Raw genomic sequence first — 20,608 nt, forward strand, 5'->3', positions numbered from 1 at the left:
GCAAATGTCAGCACTGAGAAGACCCTCCATACTAAAGGAGAGCCGGGAACGTACCCTGCAGGTGACGGCAGGGGACGGCAGGGGCCAGCACAGAGGTGGGTGGAGATAGAGGTGCAGGCACTAGAAAAGAGTAGATGGGTGATAGTCAGGAAGGGCAGAGGGGGAAGTGCAAGGGAGGCCGATCCAGGGCTGGAGCATCCCAATAAGTACGCTCCATTGAGTGACATTGGTGAAACAAGTCGGGGACCAGCACTGCTGGAGCTGAGGGACTCTCCTAGCTGCCGGGGGAAGAACTCCTCCAGTGAGAGTGGGGGGGAGCGAATGAAAGGGAAAGACAGATTCTGGTGGTAGGAGACTCAATTCTTAGAAGGACAGAGAGGGCAATCTGTAACAAAGACCTGAAGCGCCGAACTATATGTTGTCTACCGGGCCCTCGGGTTCGGCATATCACGGATCTGGTGGACAGATTACTGGAAGGAGCTGGGGAAGACCCAGCTGTCATGGTAAATGTTGGCACCAATGACAAAGTCAGAGGCAGACGGAGTGTCCTAAAGAACGATTTTAGGGACTTGGGAGCTAAATTGAAGAAAAGGACCTCCAAGGTAGTATTCTCAGGAATACTACTGTTACCTCGAGCCATGCCAGAAAGGCAGAGGGAGATTAGGAAAGTAAACAAGTGGCTAAGGAGCTGGTGTAGTAAGGAGGGGTTTGGGTTCCTAGAGTACTGGGCTGACTTTTCAGTTGGTCACCAGTACTATAGAAGGGACGGACTGCACCTAAATGAGGAGGGTGTAGATCAGCTGGGAGTAAAGATGGCCAAAAAGTTAGAGGGGTTTTTAAAGTAGGCGATGGGGGGGAGGGCCCAGAGGTAGAGATAGTCAGCACGGAACATATTCCAGAGGGTAGTATTGGGGGCATTAGTGGTAGGTTGACTAAAGCACAGTAGCATCAATATTTAAAAAGGGGTCCAAAATACATCCCTGGGAATTACAGACCAGTTAGCTTAACATCAATAGTATGCAAGCTCTTGGAGGGGATGATAAGGGACTATATACAAGATTTTAGTAACGAGAATGGTATCATTAACAGTAATCAGCATGGATTCATGAAGAATCATTCTTGTCAAACCAATCTATTAACCTTCTATGAGGAGGTGAGTTGCCATCTAGATAAAGGAAGGCCCATAGACGTGGTGTATCTGGATTTTGCAAAAGCATTTGACACAGTTCCGCATAAACCTTTACTGTACAAAATTAGGTCAGTTGGCATAGACCATAGGGTGAGTACATGGATTGAAAACTGGCTACAAGGGTGAGTTCAAAGGGTGGTGATAAATGGGGAGTACTTGGAATGGTCAGGGGTGGGTAGTGGGGTCCCCCAGGGTTCTGTGCTGGGACCAATCCTATTTAATTTGTTCATAAATGACCTGGAAGATGGGGTATATAGTTTAATCTCTGTATTTGCGGATGATACTAAGCTAACCAGGGCAATAACTTCTCCGCAGGATGTGGAAAGCTTGCAAAAAGATCTGAACAAATTGATGGGGTGGGCAACTACATGGCAAATGAGGTTTAATGTAGAAAAATGTAAAATAATGCATTTGGGTGGCAAAAATATGAATACAATCTATACATTGGGGAGAACCTCTGGGGGAATCTAGGATGGAAAAGAACCTGGGGGTCCTAGTAGATGACAGGCTCAGCAATGGTATGCAATGCCAAGCTGCTGCTAACAAAGCAAACAGAATATAGGCATGCATTAAAAAAGGGATCAACTCCAGAGATAAAACAATAATTCTCCCACTCTACAAGACTCTGGTCCGGCTGCACCTAGAGTATGCTGTCCTATTCTGGGCCCCAGTCCCCAGGAAGGATGTACTGGAAATGGAGTGAGTACAAAGAAGGGCAACAAAGCTAATAAAGGGTCTGGAGGATATTAGTTATGAGGAAAATTTGCGAGCACTGAACTTATTCTCTATGGAGAAGAGACGCTTGAGAAGGGATAGGATTTAAATTTACAAATACCTTACTGGTGACCCCACAATAGGGATACAACTTTTTTGCGGAAGGGAGTTTAACAAGACACGTGGCCACTCATTAAAATTAGAAGAAAAGAGGTTTACCCTTAAACTAGGTAGAGGGTTCTTTATTGTAAGAGTGGTAAGAATGTGGAATTCCCTTCCACAGGCGGTGGTATCAGCAGGGAGCATCGATAGTTTCAAAAAACTATTAGATAAGCACCTGAACGACCACAACATACAGGGATATACAATGTAATACTGATATATAATCACACACATAGGTTGGGCTTGATGGACTTGAGTATTTTTTCAACCTCACCTACTATGTAACTATGTGCCTACAGTCAAGCATGGTGGTGGGAGTGTCATAGTCTGGGGCTGCATGAGTGCTGCCGGCACTGAGGAGCTACAGTTTATTTAGGGAACCATGGATGCCAACAGGTACTGTGACATACTGAAGCAGAGCATGATCCCCTCCCTTTGGAGACTGGGCCGCAGGGCAGCATTCCAACATGATAAAGACCCCAAACACACCTCCAAGATGACCACTGCTTTGCTAAAGAGGCTGAGGGTAAAGGTGATTGACTGGCCAAGCATGTCTCCAGACCACAACCCTATTGACCATCTGTGGGGCATCCTCAAACGGAAGGTGCAGGAGCGCAAAGTGGAGAAGGACTCCAGTGGCAACCTGTGAAGCTCTAGTGAACTCCATGCCCAAGGGGGTTAAGGCAGTGCTGGAAAATAATGGTGGCCAGACAAAATATTGACAATTTGGGTCCAATTTGGAAATTTTCACTTAGGGGTGTACTTTGTTGCCAGCAGTTTAGACATTAATGGCTGTGTGTTGAGTTATTTTGAGGGGACAGCAAATTTACACTGATATACAAGCTGTACACTCACTACTTTACATTGTAGCAAAGTGTAATTTCTTCAGTGTTGTCACATGAAAAGATAATAAAATATTTACAAAAGTGTGAGGGGTGTACTCACTTTTGTGAGCTACTGTACGCTTCAGTAATAGGTACAAAAGTTAACCCCTATTGAGGAGGTTTTTAATAATTTTATAAGATTGTTACAATGTTTTTCACGGTTGAAGAAGTTAGATGCAGCTCCCAAAATACCTTTTGGGAGCTGCGTCTCCCCTCTTCATCAGTAAAAGCGAGAAATATTCACATGGACACCTTATGACTGGCAGTGACCTAGCTAAAAATGGAAATTAGTATATGTGAAAGACAAAATATGTAACATCTCATATAGTGAGGTACGCGTTGCTCTAGATGAGTTCTCAAATTAACTCCAGCATAAGACCACAGTATTCCTCCATTTCAATCCACACTGATTGTACCTTTTCAGGCAGGATTGATTTATTATGAAAGAGTGTGAGCCTATATCAATGGTGGTGTAGGACCCCTTGAGTTTGAGTTTTTTCCCCCTTCTTTTCCTCCCTTGCATTGGGGTATTATCCCTTGCTGGTTTTATGCCCGAGTTAGCAGGACCTGGGTTTTTGAAACTCTCTTTCAGTGTGTCTGCATTCAGAGACATATTGATGGTTTCCACAGCTTCCCGATGAAGCAGGCAGGATACCATGTGAAAAAGTTTGAAGATTAACAAACCCCTACCCCAGTGCTCAGTGCCGACATCAGGGGGGTATAGCCCATACACATGTAAGGGGGCCGGCCATTCCAAGGGGCTTGGAACTCGACTCCAGGAGGAGAGGTTCAAATGCCCATTCGCCTGTGTGCATCATCCCTGAGCCTGGACCATGTCAGCAAACAGCAGCTCGTAATCCCCGGCAGGAGACAGACCGCCCTCTTGTTCCTCCCTAATCTCTGGACAGGCGACCCCTGCAGGATAATGGCAGAGCTCCAGTTGGGAAAGTAAATGCAGGCAACAGGAGTGTGCGGGCTCTGAAATGTTAGGGGAAGGAGCCGGTATTGGTCACTCCTGGATGCCTGCTGCATGCTCAGCCCAGCAAAGCGCTCTCAACCTCCCCTCAGCCCCTGTCAGCAGAGTGTAGAGCCGGGGTCCCACAGTAGGATAACGAGCATGTGGGGGAGAAGCAGCTGGCTAAGTAGAGGATGCTTCCCGATCATTCTGGTCAGTGCTGGCACTCAGGGCAGGCTGAACATGTTCACCTATGGCATTCTGCTGTCCATTTTTAGCAGGATATGTGCTAGGCAGAGCTTCTTCAGTACTGACCCACAAGCAGGGAGTGATTGTTGCCTTAGAATGTCCAAATTATGTCCATGTTATACATTATATTTAATATACTGGATAGACTGGAAGTGAGGGTAAATCTCAGTATATTGCTGGCTGGCTGTGTCCCCACTGAGATTTCCCCTCACTTCCTGTCTTGGTGTCACCAAGGATGGGGGAGGAGGAGGACATTGGATTGGATGGTGGGGGGTGACTGGAGGAAGAGGACATGGGATGGAGGAGGAGGAGATGGGACTGGAGGAGGAGAACCTGGGATGGGACTGGAGGAGAAGGACATGGGATGGGACTGAAGGAGGAGGAGAATATGGGATGGGACTGGAGGGGGAGGAGGATATGGGATAGGACTTGAGGAGGAGGAGGATATGGGATGGGACTGTAGAAGGAGGACATGGGATGGGACTGGAGGAGGAGGACATGGGATGGAACTGGAGGAGGAGGACATGGAATGGAGAAGGAGGAGAAAGACATGGGATAGGACTGGAGGAGGAGGACATGGAATGGGGCTGAAGGAGGAGAACATGGGATGAGACTGGAGGAGGAGGACATGGGATGGAGGATGTGGAGGACATGGGATGGAACTGGAGGAGAAGGACATGGGGTGGAGGAGGAGGACATGGGATGGGACTGGATGAGGAGGAGGAGGACATGGGATAAAGGAGGAGGACATGGGATGGGACAGGAGGAGGAAGACATGGGATGGGAGGATGAGACTGGAGGAGGAAGAGGACATGGGATAGAGGAGAAAAACCACATGGGATGGGGGAATGGGACAGGAGGAGTAGAAGGACATGGGATGGAGGAGGAGGAGGACATAGGATAGAGGAGGAGGAGGATGACGATGACATGGGATGGGGGGGTGGGACTGGAGAAGGAGGATGAGACTTGGTGGGGCGGCCAGTGGGTGTATTCATTGGGACGGCAAGTGGGCAGGCCCTGGGGAATGTTGGTGGTCAGGCCCAGGGGGGGCCACGGCCTAAAGCTGTGTAAGGGACCCCAAAATTTCTGATGGCTACCCTGCCATTGCTGGAACTGGCAGCTACTTAAAAATAAACACATTTTCATCCTCTAAAGCAGGGGTCTCCAAACTATGGCCCTCCATTTGTTCAAGAACTACAATTTCCATCATGCCTAATTATGTCTGTGAATGTCAGAGTTTTACAATGCCTCATGGAACATGTAGTTCCGTAACAGCTGGAGGGCAGTAATTTGGAGATCCCTGCTCTAAAGAATTGACCTAACTAAGCCCTGGAATATTTTTAGGATATTCTCTGTGGAAAATCATAGTACAATCTTCTAAAAATCTTGTATGATTAATTGTAAACCTTCATAGCAGGAGTTAATGCTTGTGCCTATTCATTTTTAAATATGTTGCTTTATTGAGAATTAGGGATGAGCCGAACACCCCCCGGTTCGGTTTACACCAGAAATTGCGAACAGACCAAAACTTTGCACGAACGTTAGAACCCCCATTGAAGTCTATGGGACTCGAACATTCAAAATCAAAAGTGCTAATTTTAAAGGCTTATATGCAAGTTCTTTTCCATAAAAAGTGTTTGGAGACCCGGGTCCAGCCCCAGGGCACATGTATCAATGCAAAAAAAAGTTTTAAAAACAGCCCTTTTTTTCGGGAGCAGTGATTTTAATAATGCTTAAAGTCAAACAATAAATGTGAAATATTCCTTTAAATTTCGTACCTGGGGGGTGTCTATAGTATGCCTGTAAAGGGGCGCATGTTTCCCATGTTTAGAACAGTCTGACAGCAAAATGACATTTCAAAGGAAAAAAAGTAATTTAAAACTACTCGTGGCTATTAATGAATTGCCGGTCCGACAATACACATAAAAGTTAATTGATAAAAACTGCATGGGATTTCCCCACAGGGGATCCCCGAACCAAAATTTAAAAAAAAATGGTGTGGGGGTCCCCCTAAATTCCATACCAGGCCCTTCAGGTCTGGTATGGATATTAAGGGGAACCCTGCGCCAAAATTTAAAAAAAAAAATGACGTAGGGGTCCCCCTCAAAATTCATACCAGACCCTTCAGGTCTGATATGGATTTTAAGGGGAACCCCGTGCCAATTTTTTTTTAAAAATTGGCGTGGGGTCCCCTAAAAATCTATACCAGACCCTTATCTGAGCATGCAACCTGGCAGGCCGCAGGAAAAGAAACTTCCCTGTGGCATTCCCCGTGACGTCAGAGGGGCGGGTGACCCCGCCCCCCTCTGATGTCACGGGGAATGCCACAGGGAAGTCCCCATCAAGTCCCGTGCGTCAGAGGGGGCGGGGTTTACTGGGTGGCCCCACCCTCCATTATTTAAGAACAGTCAGTAGATGAGAAGCGTCACACAGCGGGAGCCTCCCATCCAATCATGGATGTGTAGCGGCCTGAAAAGAAGATGAAGACAAGAAGATGAAGAGAAGAAGATGAAAACAAAAAGATGAAGAGAAAAAGATGAAGAGAAAAGTGTCACACAGCGGGAGCCTCCCATCCAATCATGGATGCGGAGTGGCCCAAAAAGAAGATGAAGAGAAGAAGATGAAGATAAGAAGATGAAGAGAAGAAGATGAAGAGAAGAAGATGCTGCAGAGGGAGATGCCGGACGAGAACACCAGAGAAAGAAGCAGAGGATCGGAGAAAGAAGAAGATGGAGGAAGAAACCGAAGGAAGATAGAAGAAAGAAGATAGCAGATGGAAAAAAGAAGACTTTAAATAAAGGAATTGTCAAAAACTGTCTCTTGTCATTTTTAACGTTTTTGACAGTTTTTTTGTGAAATGGTAGGGGGGGTACTTTTGTACCCCCTTACCATTTCACACAGGGAGGGCCCGGGATCTGGGGGTCCCCTTGTTAAAGGGGGCTTCCAGATTCTGATAAGCCCCCCGCCCTCAGACCCCCACAATGACCGGCCAAGGGTTGTGGGGATGAGGCCCTTGTCCTCATCAACATGGGGACAAGATGCTTTGGTGGGCTACCCCAAAGCATCCTCCCAATGTTGAGGGCATGTGGCCTGGTACAGTTCAGGAGGGGGGGTGCTCTCTCGTCCCCCCTCTTTTCCTGCGGCCTGCCAGGTTGCGTGCTCAGATAAGGGTCTGGTATGGATTTTTGGGGGGACCCCACGTCAATTTTTTAAAAAAATTTGGCGTGGGGTTCCCCTTAAAATCCATACCAGACCTATAGGGTCTGGTATGAATTTTGAGGGGGACCCCTACGTCATTTTTTTTTTTAATTTTAAGCCTTTAAAATTAGCACTTTTGATTTCTCCCATAGACTTTTAAAGGGTGTTCCGAGGCTTTCGAATTTGCCGCGAACACCCCAAATTGTTCGCTGTTCCGGGAAATGGCGAGCAGCCGATGTTCAAGTCGAACATGAGTTTGACTCGAACTCGAAGCTCATCCCTATTGAGAATGTTGTAGAAATGAAAATATGTTTTAATCTAATTATTGGGTTATATGTGTTGTATACTTACCTGAAAATATGGTATTTGGGATTGGTTTTCTAACTTGCCTAACAGATTGTTCTCCTTGACTGCTGACATCATAATCTCATGGTTAGCTTCATGGCTTTGATGTTCATATTTATTTTGGCTCCATGCACATTAGCATTTTTAAGCTCCTAGAAGCTGTTATTAGCATTTTTGTTCTGCTACTAGAAGCTAAATAGTGTTATCCTATGTGTTCATGCACTCCACTTTAGGCTGTTAGCTTTTTTGAGCTTCAGCGTCTAGGAGCAGAAAAAAAATTGTTTTGTAGAGTTTTTTGGAGGGTTTTTCCAGCAGAAAAAAAGCACTAGCGTTCCTAAACTCAGTTAACCGCTGCTAAGCACCAATTTTTTTTTCTTAGCCAGTGGCCTGCCGGCATCCTTAACAACCAGTGTATAGCTGGTTGTTAAGGAGTGGGCCAGGAAGTCGGCTGCTATGTCCTTAAAGCGGTTGTAAACCAAGCTTGATCATTTTTACCTACAGGTAAGCCTATAATAAGGCCCCACACCAAAAAAAAAAAAAGATGTGCCCCTCCCCAAATTCATAACAAGCCCTTGGGTCTGGAATGAATTTTGAGGGGAACCCCACACCAAAATTTTTAAAAATGGTGTGGGGTCCCCCCAAAATCCATACCAGATCCTTATCCAAGCATGGAGCCTGGCAGGCCAGGAAAGAGGGGCGAAGTGAGTAGCCCCTCTCCTGAACCATACCAGGCCACATGCTCTCAACATGGGGAGGGTGCCCTGGAGTAGGGGGCAACCATGTTGATGGGGACAAGGGCCTCTTCCTCATGACCCTGGTCGGTGGTTGTAGGGGTCTGCGGGCAGGGGGCTTATCAAAATCCGGAAGCCCCCTTTAACAAGGGAGCCCCCAGCCCCCCCCATTTGAATGAGTATGGATACCCTACCTAAAAAATGTGTTGAAAATAAATAAAAACAGACAGTTTTTGACAATTCCTTAAAAAGAATAAATAAAACAATATCCCTGATGTAGACCCAGCGTCAATCATGATGAACATCGCTGCCAACCTGGAAAAAAAAAAGAAGCTCCACACCCGTTGCTGGCTCCCGCTGTCTGACATAGCTAAAGGGCGAGGCCACCTGGTGATATCATATCAACAGGGGGCCCTGCCCACTCTTGACATCACCAACCCAACATTCCCAGTCGATGATGTCATAAGGGGGCGCGATCACCCAGTGACGTCATTGGCTGCCCTCGTCCCTTAGTTATTAAAGGACTGTCCGACGCTGGAGCTGTCATTGCATGGGAGCCTTCGTCGGGTGAGGACTTTTTGTCAGGTCAGCGGCTGTCGTAATTAATGCTGGATCTTCACAGAGGACAATTTTTTTTATTATTGTTTTTTTACTAAAGTACTTGTCAAAAACTGCCTCTTGTCTTTATTTGCACTACTCATACTCAATCATATAGAGGAGGTGGGAAATGAGGGCCCCCTTGTTAAAGGCAGATTCTGATAGGCCCCTGCACGCGGACCCCCGCAACCTCAGCCAGGGTTGTAGGGAAGAGGCTCTTGTCATCCTCAACATGTCCCCCGCTACCCCAAAGCACCCCCACATGTTGAAGGTATATAGCCTGGTATGGTTCAGGAGAGAGGGCTGTCGCTCCTCTCCCTCTTTCCTGGCCTGCCAGGCAGTTCTTTTTTCATTAGCCAGCAATTGTTTTGATTACATTCAGCTGTCAGCAGGTAAGTCCGCTGACAGCTTTCACACCGATGGCCGCCCACTCATTAACAAAACGCTACAACTCCAAACACTTGTAAACACTCCTAAACACTGCAAAAACCCTAAATATTAATGGTTTTATGCAGCTTTTTTTCAGCGGGTAATGTGCATAGAGCCTTACAATTAAGTAATTATCTGGAGATTTTCAGATTTAACACTTACCCTTTGGAAGATCTTATCATTAGTTTTCCACATGTAGGGATTATTTCCCCAATCAACATTTTAAAGAGTGTGCTCTTCCCAGCACCATTTACTCCAAGAAGTCCAAAGCACTATCAAGTAATAGAGAAAAAAAAAACATAAATGGTAAAGTGAATATCATGTTATAATTGTTTATTTTAATGTGTATGCGTAAGCTTAACACTTAGGAAGATCTTATAATTTATTTTCCACATGTAGGAATTATTTCCTTAATCAGGATTTTAAAGAGTGTGCTCTTTCTAGCACCATTTCTTCCAAGAAGTCTATATCACTATCAAAATCTTCAACGTCCAGTAATACTCAAGAGAAAAATTATAAGGTACTCTCCAGGTGGTACCGTAACCTGGCTTTCATTAACATGATTTTTCCTACCTCAGACATTTGCTGGCCTTGTCATACAGAGAAAGGTAAGTACCTGCACATCTGGTGGTAGAATAATCATATCCGTACTTTTTGGTCAAAGATTTTTCAGATATTCACAGATGTCTATGATGAGTCCCATACTCCTTTCCCCGCTATGGCTTTATTATCTATTTTTCCTTGCTGGATCAAATCTCAGAAATCAAGCCTTTTAAGATTTTTTGAAAATAGGATTTTTACATCATACTTGCCTGTAAAATCCTTTTCTTTGAGTACATCATGGGACACAGAGTCAGGCTAATATTCATTACCTGCTGGGTTATGCTTCATGGTGAATGGACACTGGTAGACCAAAGGTCTTCAGACAGGAAGTGATCCCCTATAAAAAAATGTTTTCATACATCATGGGACACAGAGTCAGGATAATATTCATTACCTGCTGGGATGTCCCAGAGCAATAGGCTTGAGAGGAGGAAGACACCCTGCCAAACAATAGCCATCAGAACATAAACGACAGGTCGCAGTACACTGCTACCGAAAGCCGAATTCTCGACTGCTCGAACATCCACTTAATAAAATGTTGTGAACATATGCACCGAAGACCAGGTAGCAGCCTTACAAATCTGAGCCACAGATACCTGATGGCGAAAAGCCCAGGAGGTTCCTACACCCCTGTTAGAATGAGCTCTCACCCCAAAGGAAGGAGCTTTATGTTTCAGACCGTAGGCCTGAATGACCAAATGATGGACCCAATTGGCAGTGGAAGCTATGGAAGCTGCCTGCCCCTTCTTGGGTCCTTTTGGTAAAACAAAAAAAGAGTCTGATCCTCAGATCTCTGCAGATCTAGACAAATAAACCTTGACTGCCCGAACCACGTCCAAAGAATGCAGTGTCTCTCTTCAAGACTGAGAGAAAAAAGAAGGCAAAATAATGTCCTGATTTAAAAGAAAGGCTGACACCACTTTTGGCAAAAAGGATGGAACAGTTTATAACATGACTCTGTCACGGTGAAAGATCAAGTACGGTTCCCTGCATGAAAGGGCCACCAACTGCGACACCCTTCTAGCTGAGGCAATAGGCAATAGCCATCAGGAAGGCTAGCTTGCGTGACAGAAAGTCTAAAGGAATTTCCTTAATAGGTTAAAATGGTTGTTTTTGTAACACAGACAGCACCAGTTCAAGTCCCAAGGACACATAGGTGACCTAATGGGGGGAAGCAAGTGAGTTTCCCCTTGCATAAAGGTTTGGATAAGTGAATGGGAGGCTAAAGGCCTTTGGAAGAATACTGGCAGGATCGAAACTTGACCTCTGATTGTACTTAAAGCCAATTTGATTTCCACAGCTGATTGTAGAAAAGAGAGAATTCTCCCAATCACATATTTCCAAGGATGCCATTTTCTGGCTTCACACCAAGCAATATAAGTCTTCCAGACCTTATGATGAATCTTCTTAGTGACAGCTTTTCTAGCATTCACTAGAGTAGACACCACTGGTCCCGGGATGCCATGGTCCTTTAACACCCTGGCTTCAATTGCCATGCCATCAAATTTAGAGACTGTAAATTGGGGTGGGATATAAGACCTTTAGACAGTAGATCGTGGTGACGTTGAAGCGTCCATGGCCCGTCTATTGTCAGTCTCACAATCTCCAGGAACCAGGGCCTTCTGGGCCAGGCTGCTGCCACCAGAATGACTGAACCCCCTCTCTCTGAATCCTGCGCAACAAATGTGGAAGGGAAAGCATAAACCAGGGAGTACTGGCTCCATGGAACTATTAGAACATCTGCTCCAATTGCCAGAGGATCTCTTGTTCGAGACACAAACTGCTGTAGCTTGTTGTTGAACCTGGATGCCAGTAGGTGACCTCTGGCCATCCCCAACATTGGCAAATTTCCTGGAACACCTCTGGGTGTAGGGACCATTCCCCTGGGCAGATCTGCAATTTAATCCTGGACGAGAGGTCACCCGTAAGTAGGAAGAAATTATAGGCAGGGAGTATCGCATCCGTCGTTGGTGAGTTATCTGATGTGGGATACATGCGGGATAGAGCATCAGGTTTACAATTCTTGGATCCCGGACGGTACATGATATGCATTTGAAATCAGGTGAAGAAGAGAGCCCATCTGGCTTTTCTAGGTCTGAGACATTTAGCTGTACGGAGGTATTCCAAATTCCTATGATCAATGAAGACAAGTACAGGTGCGAGGCTCCTTCCAATATTATATCGCCATTCTTCCAGGGCCAGTTTAATAGCAAGGAGTTCCCAGTCCTCTACATCATAGTTCCTTTTGGTTGGGGACAACTTCCTTGAAAAGAAGGCAACAGGATGCAAGATGGCTGTGGTTTTGTGGTGCTGAGAAAGGACTGCCCCAACTGCAATCTCTGAAGCATCGACCTCCAACAAGTAAGGCAGGGCTGGGTCGTGATGACAAAGGATCGGGGCAGAGGTGAATTGTTTCTTAAGTTTGTCGAAAGCCGTTTGTGCTGAGGGGGACCACAGAAAATGGCTGTTTTGCTTGGTGAGTTGTGTGATAGGTAAAATTATTGATGAGAAGCCTTTGATGAATCTTCTATGAAAATTGCCGAATCCCACAAACCTCTGGACGCTCTTACAGCTCGAGGGTACTGGCCATTCAAGAACTGCAGTTACCTTCTAGGGGTCCATGCAGATGCCAGAAGTTGAAATAATGAGGCCAAGGAATTGTATGGTATCTTTCTCAAACTCACATTTTTCAAGCTTGGCAAGAGTTTATGGGCTCAGAGGCGAAAAAGGACTTTTCGCATGTGGATGTGATGTGCCTCAAGGGAAGGTGAAAAAACAAGGATGTCATCTAAGTACACTATCATAAAGAGATCAATAAAATTCCGAAAGATGTCATTCACCAAGTGTTGGAAAGTTGCTGAGGCGTTACACAGCCCAAATGGCATGACCAAATACTCAAAATGGCCAAACCTAGTACGAAAGGCTGTTTTCCATTCATTGCCCTCTCTTATCAGTATTAAATTGTAGGCCCCCCATAGGTCCAATTTTGAGAAGACCTTGGTGGTGCGGAACCTCTGAGTGAGCTCAGGGACTAGAGGCAATGGGTATCAATTCTTGATTGTGATATTGTTGAATTCTCTGTAGTCTATACATGGTCTTAAAGAATGGTCCTTGTTTTCCACAAAGAAGAGTCCAGCACCAGCAGGAGAAGTAGAGGGCCGGATGAACCCTTTCCTAAGAGTGTCATCAATGTATTTTCAGAGGACTTCTAATTCAGGCTCAGAGAGTAAGATCCTCCCAAATGGTATTGCAGAACCAGGAAGAAGCTCAATGGGGCAATCATACGGCCGGTGAGGCGGTAGGGATTCAGACCCCTTCTTGGCGAAGATGTCCAGGAAGTCTCTGTAAACCAGGGGGAAAAGAGTGTTGTCATCTGTGGAAAGGGGTTGAAGTGTCAAACAGGCTCGCTGTGGGAAACAGTTGTGTAAGCAATGGGGTGAGCCGAAAGACACAACTATAGTGGACCAATCAATCTGTGGCTGGTGCTGTCGAAGCCACGGTAACCCCAAAATAACCGGAAAAATGGGGGAAGAAATCATGTCCAGCCGAAGATATTCCCGATGGTCTGCTTCGGTGGTGGCCAATATGAGGGTGGTCTCATGGGTTATGGGACCTGAGGTTGGTGTGGAGCCATCTGCCAGATGAACGGTAAATGGCTGGGGCTTCTTGCATAGTGGGATTCCATACTTTTTGGAGAAGTGGATGTCAATAAAGCAGCTACAAGCCCCAGAGTCAATAATGGCTGCTACTCAGATTATCCTTCCCAGTATCTGCAATGCAAAGAGAGGTAAAGAGTAGGATGTGAGGATTTAACAAAGTACGCTGAAACAGATGGGGGTTTGATCCACATACTCGGCCTAATGGGACATCCCTGAAGAAAGTGACCCGCTCCACCACAATACAAGCATAGATTGTTCAGGCGACGATGTTGTCGCTCTTCGGGTGTGAGGGCTGCACGAACTAAGCCAAGTTGCATCAGTTCTGCATCATGAATTGGGGTTGATGCGTGGGTCTCAGGGGTTTTCAGGTGTGGAATCATGGGTATTCATGGGAGCATTCATGTGGGACAAGCCATACCGGATCGTTCCCTGCGACGTTCTCTGAGTCTGCAATCAAGCTGAATAGCCAACTGAATTGTAGGTTCCAAAGTATCTGGGAGCCCCACTCTTGCTAATTCGTCTTTGAGGGGCTCGGACAGGCCCGATTGAAATTGATGGCGCAAGGCATCGTCATTCCATGCAGTGTCTGCAGCCCACTTGCGGAATTCCATTAGTAGTCCTCAACAGGGTGTTTCCCCTGTTGTAGAGAGGTCAACACTGTTTCAGCCGTGGTGGTTCATTGTGGGTCATCATAGAGCATTGCCATGGAAGACAGTGAGTGCAGTATAGGACTCTCCCTTCAGTCTCAGACATGGCTGGATTATTCTGTCACGAGGGCCACGTACCTGATGTGAGACCAAAGTAGTGGGGAGGCCACCCTTGCACCTCAGGTCCTTGAAGCCTCTGGAGATGGAGACAGAGACTTGGTGGACACTGAGTGGCACAGGTCCCAGGGGTGCGGAGCACTGTGCAAGCCTTAGTCCGAGATCCGAGCCGAGGTCAAGTCCTGTTGGGCAACGAAGTATAAAAGGGTTAATCAGAAGAAGAATGGTCGAGATCCAAGCCGGGGTCAGTTCCAATCTGCCAGCTGAGTACAAAAGGGGCAAAGAAGTAGAATGGTTAAGGTACAAATCCGAGGTCAATGGCAAGCAGCAATCAAGAGTAGTCAAATAGGTTTCCAGGTCATAACAAGTTCAGACAGATAACACACTAGCACAGGAACAAGGGGGGACTGAAGATAATCCAGCAATTTGGCAGTGTCTGGGCTGGGCTTATATGGGAAAGTTTGAGGTCACTTCCTGTGTGCCTCCTGGGCATTTTCCTGCTTTTTTCCATCAAGCTGAGGTCACTTCCTGTGCGCGTCCTGGGTATTTTCCTGTTTTTTTCCATCAAGTCTTCTGTGCAGGTGTGGGTTGGCACACTGAGGCGTCTTTGGCGCATCCTCAGTTGGCATGGATTTCCTCTTGCGGCAATGCGCCGTTGGTGCATGCGTAGTAAACCCTGGACTCTTACATGGTCTCAAGGCTGACTTTCCACTATTTATGATCCAGCCTAAGCTTTTCAAATGCTGCACTGTGTATAATATGCTCTGTTCTAGAGCCTGTACTGAGTGATCTCTTAGCAGGAGGCTGTCCAGATACCTGAGCACCAGAATCGCTTGGGCCCTTAAAAGACCCAGTACTGGTGCTAGGACCTTTTTGAACACCCGGGGAGCTGTAGCAAGCACAAAGGGTAGAGCCACAAACTGAAAATGACGTTCCTCTACTACAAAAAGTAGGAACCTCTGATGAGGCTGAAAGATAGGTATGTGTAAATACGCATCTTTTGTTTTTTGATGGAGGCTAGAAAGTCAGGTTACTACTGAGCAGACAGACTCCATCCGAAAGGACTGTATCAATAGATACCTGTTCAGGGACCTTAGGTCCAAAATGGGCCTTGTGTCCCCATTTGGTTTCTGAACCGTAAACAGGTTTGAGTAAAACCCTGTGCTCCTTTCGAATACAGGAACCTCTTCAATCACTCCTTGATGCACTAGGCAATGTAGTGCCTGAAGCAATACATTTATTTTTGGAGGATCCAAGGGAGCGCTGGGTCTTAGAAACCTCTGAGGGGAAACCCAGCTTGTAACCGCGAGATACAATTGAGGTGACCCACTCGTCCTGAATTGTTGTTTTCCAAATGTCCTCAAAGTGCAACAGCCTTACCCCCACCCAATGGAGTGGGGGCGTCCCCTCAAAAGGAGAGATTGGTGCTGGGTTTAGAAGTATTTTGGGCCCAGGGACTTTTCTGGCCCTGGCCTTGCGGCTTGCCCCTGACCCTAGCACCCTGTTGGCGGCGGAACCACCCTGGCGCTGTGACATTTGAGGAAGCAGTCCCTGGGTTTTTAAACAAGGGACGTCTGGTGCTTTTCTTCACAGGAAGTAGAGAACTCTTCCCTCCGGAAATCTTTTGGATATATTTGTCCAAGTGATCACCGAATAAACATTCCCCATGAAACGGGAAACCTGCCAATAACTTTTTACAAGGAAGCTCAGCTGACCAGTTCTTCAGCCATAAAAGTCTGGGCATATTTACAGACAAGAGAGCCAGACGAGAAACCTGCTGTATTGATTCCTTTAAAGCATCAACAGCAAAACACAGCACTCGAGGAATATCTGTCTTACTTTCAGACAGATCATCCTCCTGGTTAGGCCTATCAGGCCGTTTGACCTGATCCTTTACGGACTGGCAAATACCAATTGCTGCAACAGCTGGCTGAATAGCTGAACTGGCCAAAGAAAAGGAAGCCTTTAATAATAACTCCAATTTCTTGTCAACAGGGTCTTTCAAGCCCTGTGCGTTATCTACCGGACAAGGTAAGTTCTTGTTTAAGGAAGAGATTGCTGCATCTATGGCTGGCATGCTCCATTTTTTAATGAACTTTTCATCCATGTGATATAAAAGGGAAAACCTCTTAGGAGGAACAAAAGTCCTGTCAGGATGTTCCCAATCAGCGTACACCACTTTTTCCAACAGGGGGTGTGGAGGGAAAGTCTGTGTGACCTGAAGAGGCCTCAGATATCCCAAAGAGGACCAAGGGGGCTCAGTCACCTCTGCAAGAGGCAACTTAAAGGCAGAACAAACCATTTCGGTCAGAGAGAGGATCAAAAGCCTCTGCAACTGAGAGGCAGACATCAACTGGATACCTTCTTGTCCAGATCGCTCGGAAGCAGACTCATCTGCCGGGCACTCCACTGAATCCTGAGCTTTAAGCTCCTCCCCATCCTCAACCCATTCCAGCTCCAGACTAGAAGACTCCAGGGAGCAGGATCTGTCACACTTCCTGCCACCCTGCGGGATGGAGGCAATCATGCCAGCAATCATGTGCTTTAACCTGGCTATGGCTGAGGACAGTTCATCCTTAGTGATAAAGGGTGAAGCAGCAGCATTGAATGTAGGCACAATTCCAGATAGGCGCAGTGGCTCAGATTGCCCAGAAGCCTCTGGTCCTTCAGGGGATACAACACTAGGGATACGACTAGATTCATCAGGAACTACTGACGGCATAGGTGTGCCCTTCCCTGTGGTGTTAGTCCCACTCCTCTTTTTGGAAGACATTTAGTAGCCACAAACAAAGAGTACTTGGGTGTAGTATTAAAACACTTCAGAAGGGAGACCCTTTAATAGGGCTCACCAAGCCCCTATGCAACAATCCTGTTAAACACCTTTAGTTTGCCAAGCGACACATGGTGACTCACGTGACCCGGGTAAGGAAAAATAAACCACTGCAAGTGTCTGTTCAGACCCTGCTCTGTGTCCCACAGCTGCCTTCTGGAAGCACTACATGCTTGGCCTACAAAGCTTAAATAAACTAGGTGTGCGCCGGAACGTTCTGTGCGCGGGTGTGCGCATGTGTGCTGTCCTGGCAAATGGGTGTGACTGTATTCGCATATGATGCAAATCTTTGTGCGGCCAGATAAAGGCTACGGCATATGTGCAGCGAAGCCGCGTGCGCTATAGCCGCCAAACAAACTGCTGAGCACAGCGGCACACCTGTGAACACATATGCGCCATGGTGAACCAAGCGCACTATCGTGCGCCATAATATAGGTAGAAAACTGCCAGACACAAGAAAAAAAGGTACACTTTGCAAACAACCACATCTAGCCCAGAACTCCCCTGTATGGTCACTGCACACAGGTGTCCAGCTTTTAGCTAGCTTGACTGCTTGTTACAATCACTGGGACACCCACAATAGTAAAATAAAGGGGTTTCACTTACCTGTCCAGGTGCAGGGCCACTTAGAAACTAAGGGCCCAATCTTCACCCTTCACGGCGGGTTCCTGTCACCTGGACCTTCAAGGACTGGATACCCTTTTCATGGTTAAGGTCTACTCCCTTGGACCTGTACCACACCCTGCAGGAAATACCTTAGCGCTGTAGTGTCCAGGATTTCCACACCGCAGGGTCCAGCGCCCAGAAGCCACATTAAAGGCAAAACCTTGCAGGATCTTGAGTCTTCTTTGTGAGGCTTGGGTACCATTTATCTAAGCATAAAAGCCTGTGTTAAATGGATCCAATCGGTCAATCCCTTGATTCATTTTGGAACCATTTGTGGGACTAGAGACCTGGAGCTCAGTGAGCTCAAACAAACCATGCCATCCACCTTGCAGACACTGGTAAAAAACTAACGTACTGTATGGGAGGGGTTATATAGGGGATCACTTCCTGTCTGAAGACCTTTGGTCTACCAGTGTCCATTCACCTGATGATGAAGTATAACCCAGCAGGTAATGAATATTATCCTGACTCTGTGTCCCATGATGTATGAAAAAGAAATAGCCCATTACCGGCTCTGTTTACATCACATGATCAGCTGTCATTGGCTGACAGCTGATCACGTGGTAAGGGTCGGGATCGACCCCGTACTCCAATCTGTGATCCAGTGAGTCTCAGACTTGCTGATCACAGAGCATGCCGCGCATGCACTGCAGGGGGCGCGCAGGCCGCTCGAGCATGGAAGGACGTCTATTGATGCCCTCCCAGCAAAGTAGGTCCGCGCTGTAGCTGTCATTTGGCTATAGCGTGGATCTGAAGCGGTTAAAGGGTAACTCCACTTCCATGGGAAAAAAACTTGCAAATAAAAAATATATATATAGCATATACCATTGCAACACAAGTCATATTGTAATTGAGTGTAAATAAAAACGGCCTTTCTTTTTCCTTGTCAAAAGAAGTTTATTGAGTATACAATGTTATAAAGATACATAAAGATACATAAAGTAAGTTTACAAGGATCTATAAAGTAAGCTCATTGTTTTACAGTAGGGTTTATATAGGTAAATATCATGAAATTTCAAATATCAAACATTGGGTTCACGTAAACCTAAATTAAAGATATATATCATTTCCTTAGTTACTTTTGTAGGTATTTAAATGATTTATACCTACTATACATATTGTTTACAAGTAGAGTGTATATAGGTCAAATAAATTCTGATAATGAGCTTTAATCGTAAGGTGGAGAAAAGGAAAGAGAAAGAAGAAAAAGGGTTGAAAGGTAGAGGTATGGTCCACAAGGTTGTCCCGCTCGTCAGTTTATTATTCTTTTTAGTTCTCTTTGAAGCCTTAGAATGGGTGTCTCTGTAAGTCATTTAATCTGTTACCATGGCAACAGGACAGAGTCATTGAAATTTGACAGGAACTGTTGTTTTATCCAAGGATGCCAAAGTTTTTCAAATTTTAGAATTTGATTTTGATCGATGGCTACCATCTTAGCATGGGACATTGTATTATTCATTCTGTGAATTGTTTCTGCTAGTACCAATGTAGGAGATTTCCATGCCTTGGCCACTGTTTGTTTTGCAGCCGTTATTAGTTGGATCATAAGTTTGAATTGAGAGAGTGTTAACCATTCCGATTTTAGATTAAGTAAAGTTAAATATGGATCTGGTTGTATTATTTTTTAAAATATTTTAGATGCAATCACGAAGACTTCCTTCCAGAAGGTTTGAATTACAGGGCACGTCCACCATATGTGTAAATATGTGCCTATTTCTGGGCATCCTCGAAAACAAAGAGTTGAGGTATTAGGTGAATATTTTGCCACTCTAGCGGGTACAAGGTACCAGCGAGTTAGGACTTTATAATTTGTCTCCAGTGCTAAGATGTTGGGTGAAGATGACTTAGATGTGAGCCATATATTAGACCAGTCCGTGTCTTCTAAAGTTCGTCCCAGGTCCTCCTCCCACCTCTGAACGTAAGAGGGTCTATTAAGATTTGCTACTCCATATAATTGATTATAAAGTAATGAAATTGTACCTTTAGCAAATGGATCTTTTGTACAGGTTGATTCAAAAATGGATAATTGGGATAATGGTGTATCCCCCTTTAGGAATGGTGTATAGAAATTTTTGATTTGGAGATATCTAAAAATCTCAGAGTTTGGTAGATCATATTTTTCTCTAAGCGATGGGAATGAAAGGAATGATTTAGATGCTATGAAGTCATTTAGTGTCTGAATGCCTGATGTTGTCCAAGCTTTAAAAGAATTTGGGTAGATCCATGCCAGATAAAAGGCCGGATTTCTGATAAAAGAAAGGAGAGGATTGTGTGGAGATTGTAACTGATATTTGGTTTTTAGTTTATCCCAGAGAGATAAGAAGTGTTTAGTTATGGGATTATGAATTTTAAAGCGGTCTTTAGGATCAAGCCATAATAAATTTGATATTAATAGAGGGTCATTTTCTGAAGCCTCTATAAATACCCATAATGGGATTTCCTGTTTTGCATGGTATTTGGACAGACTGGCCAAATGTGCTGCTCTGTAGTAGTTAGTAAAATTAGGGTATCCCAGGCCTCCTTTATTTTTGGGAAGATGTAGTGTGTGTATAGGTATACGTGGTTTAGGAGAGCCCCATATAAACGAAGTTGCTCTTTTTTGTACTATTCTCAAAAAATAGGAAGGAATTGGA

The 20,608-nt window shown here is 45.5% G+C and overlaps 1 protein-coding gene across 1 annotated transcript in view; it reads right to left on the reverse strand.

Moving 5' to 3' along the window:
- LOC141144686 (glucosylceramide transporter ABCA12-like) overlaps positions 1 to 20,608 on the reverse strand; it is a 276,390-nt gene that overhangs the window by 245,760 nt on the left and 10,022 nt on the right. Inside the window, exon 3 of the mRNA XM_073630621.1 lies at positions 9,616 to 9,725. Coding sequence (XP_073486722.1) covers positions 9,616 to 9,725 — 110 coding nt within the window. The remainder of the gene's footprint in view (positions 1 to 9,615; positions 9,726 to 20,608) is intronic.

Source organism: Aquarana catesbeiana, linkage group LG05 (genome assembly GCF_042186555.1).
Source record: "Aquarana catesbeiana isolate 2022-GZ linkage group LG05, ASM4218655v1, whole genome shotgun sequence".
Taxonomy (NCBI): Eukaryota; Metazoa; Chordata; class Amphibia; order Anura; family Ranidae; genus Aquarana; species Aquarana catesbeiana.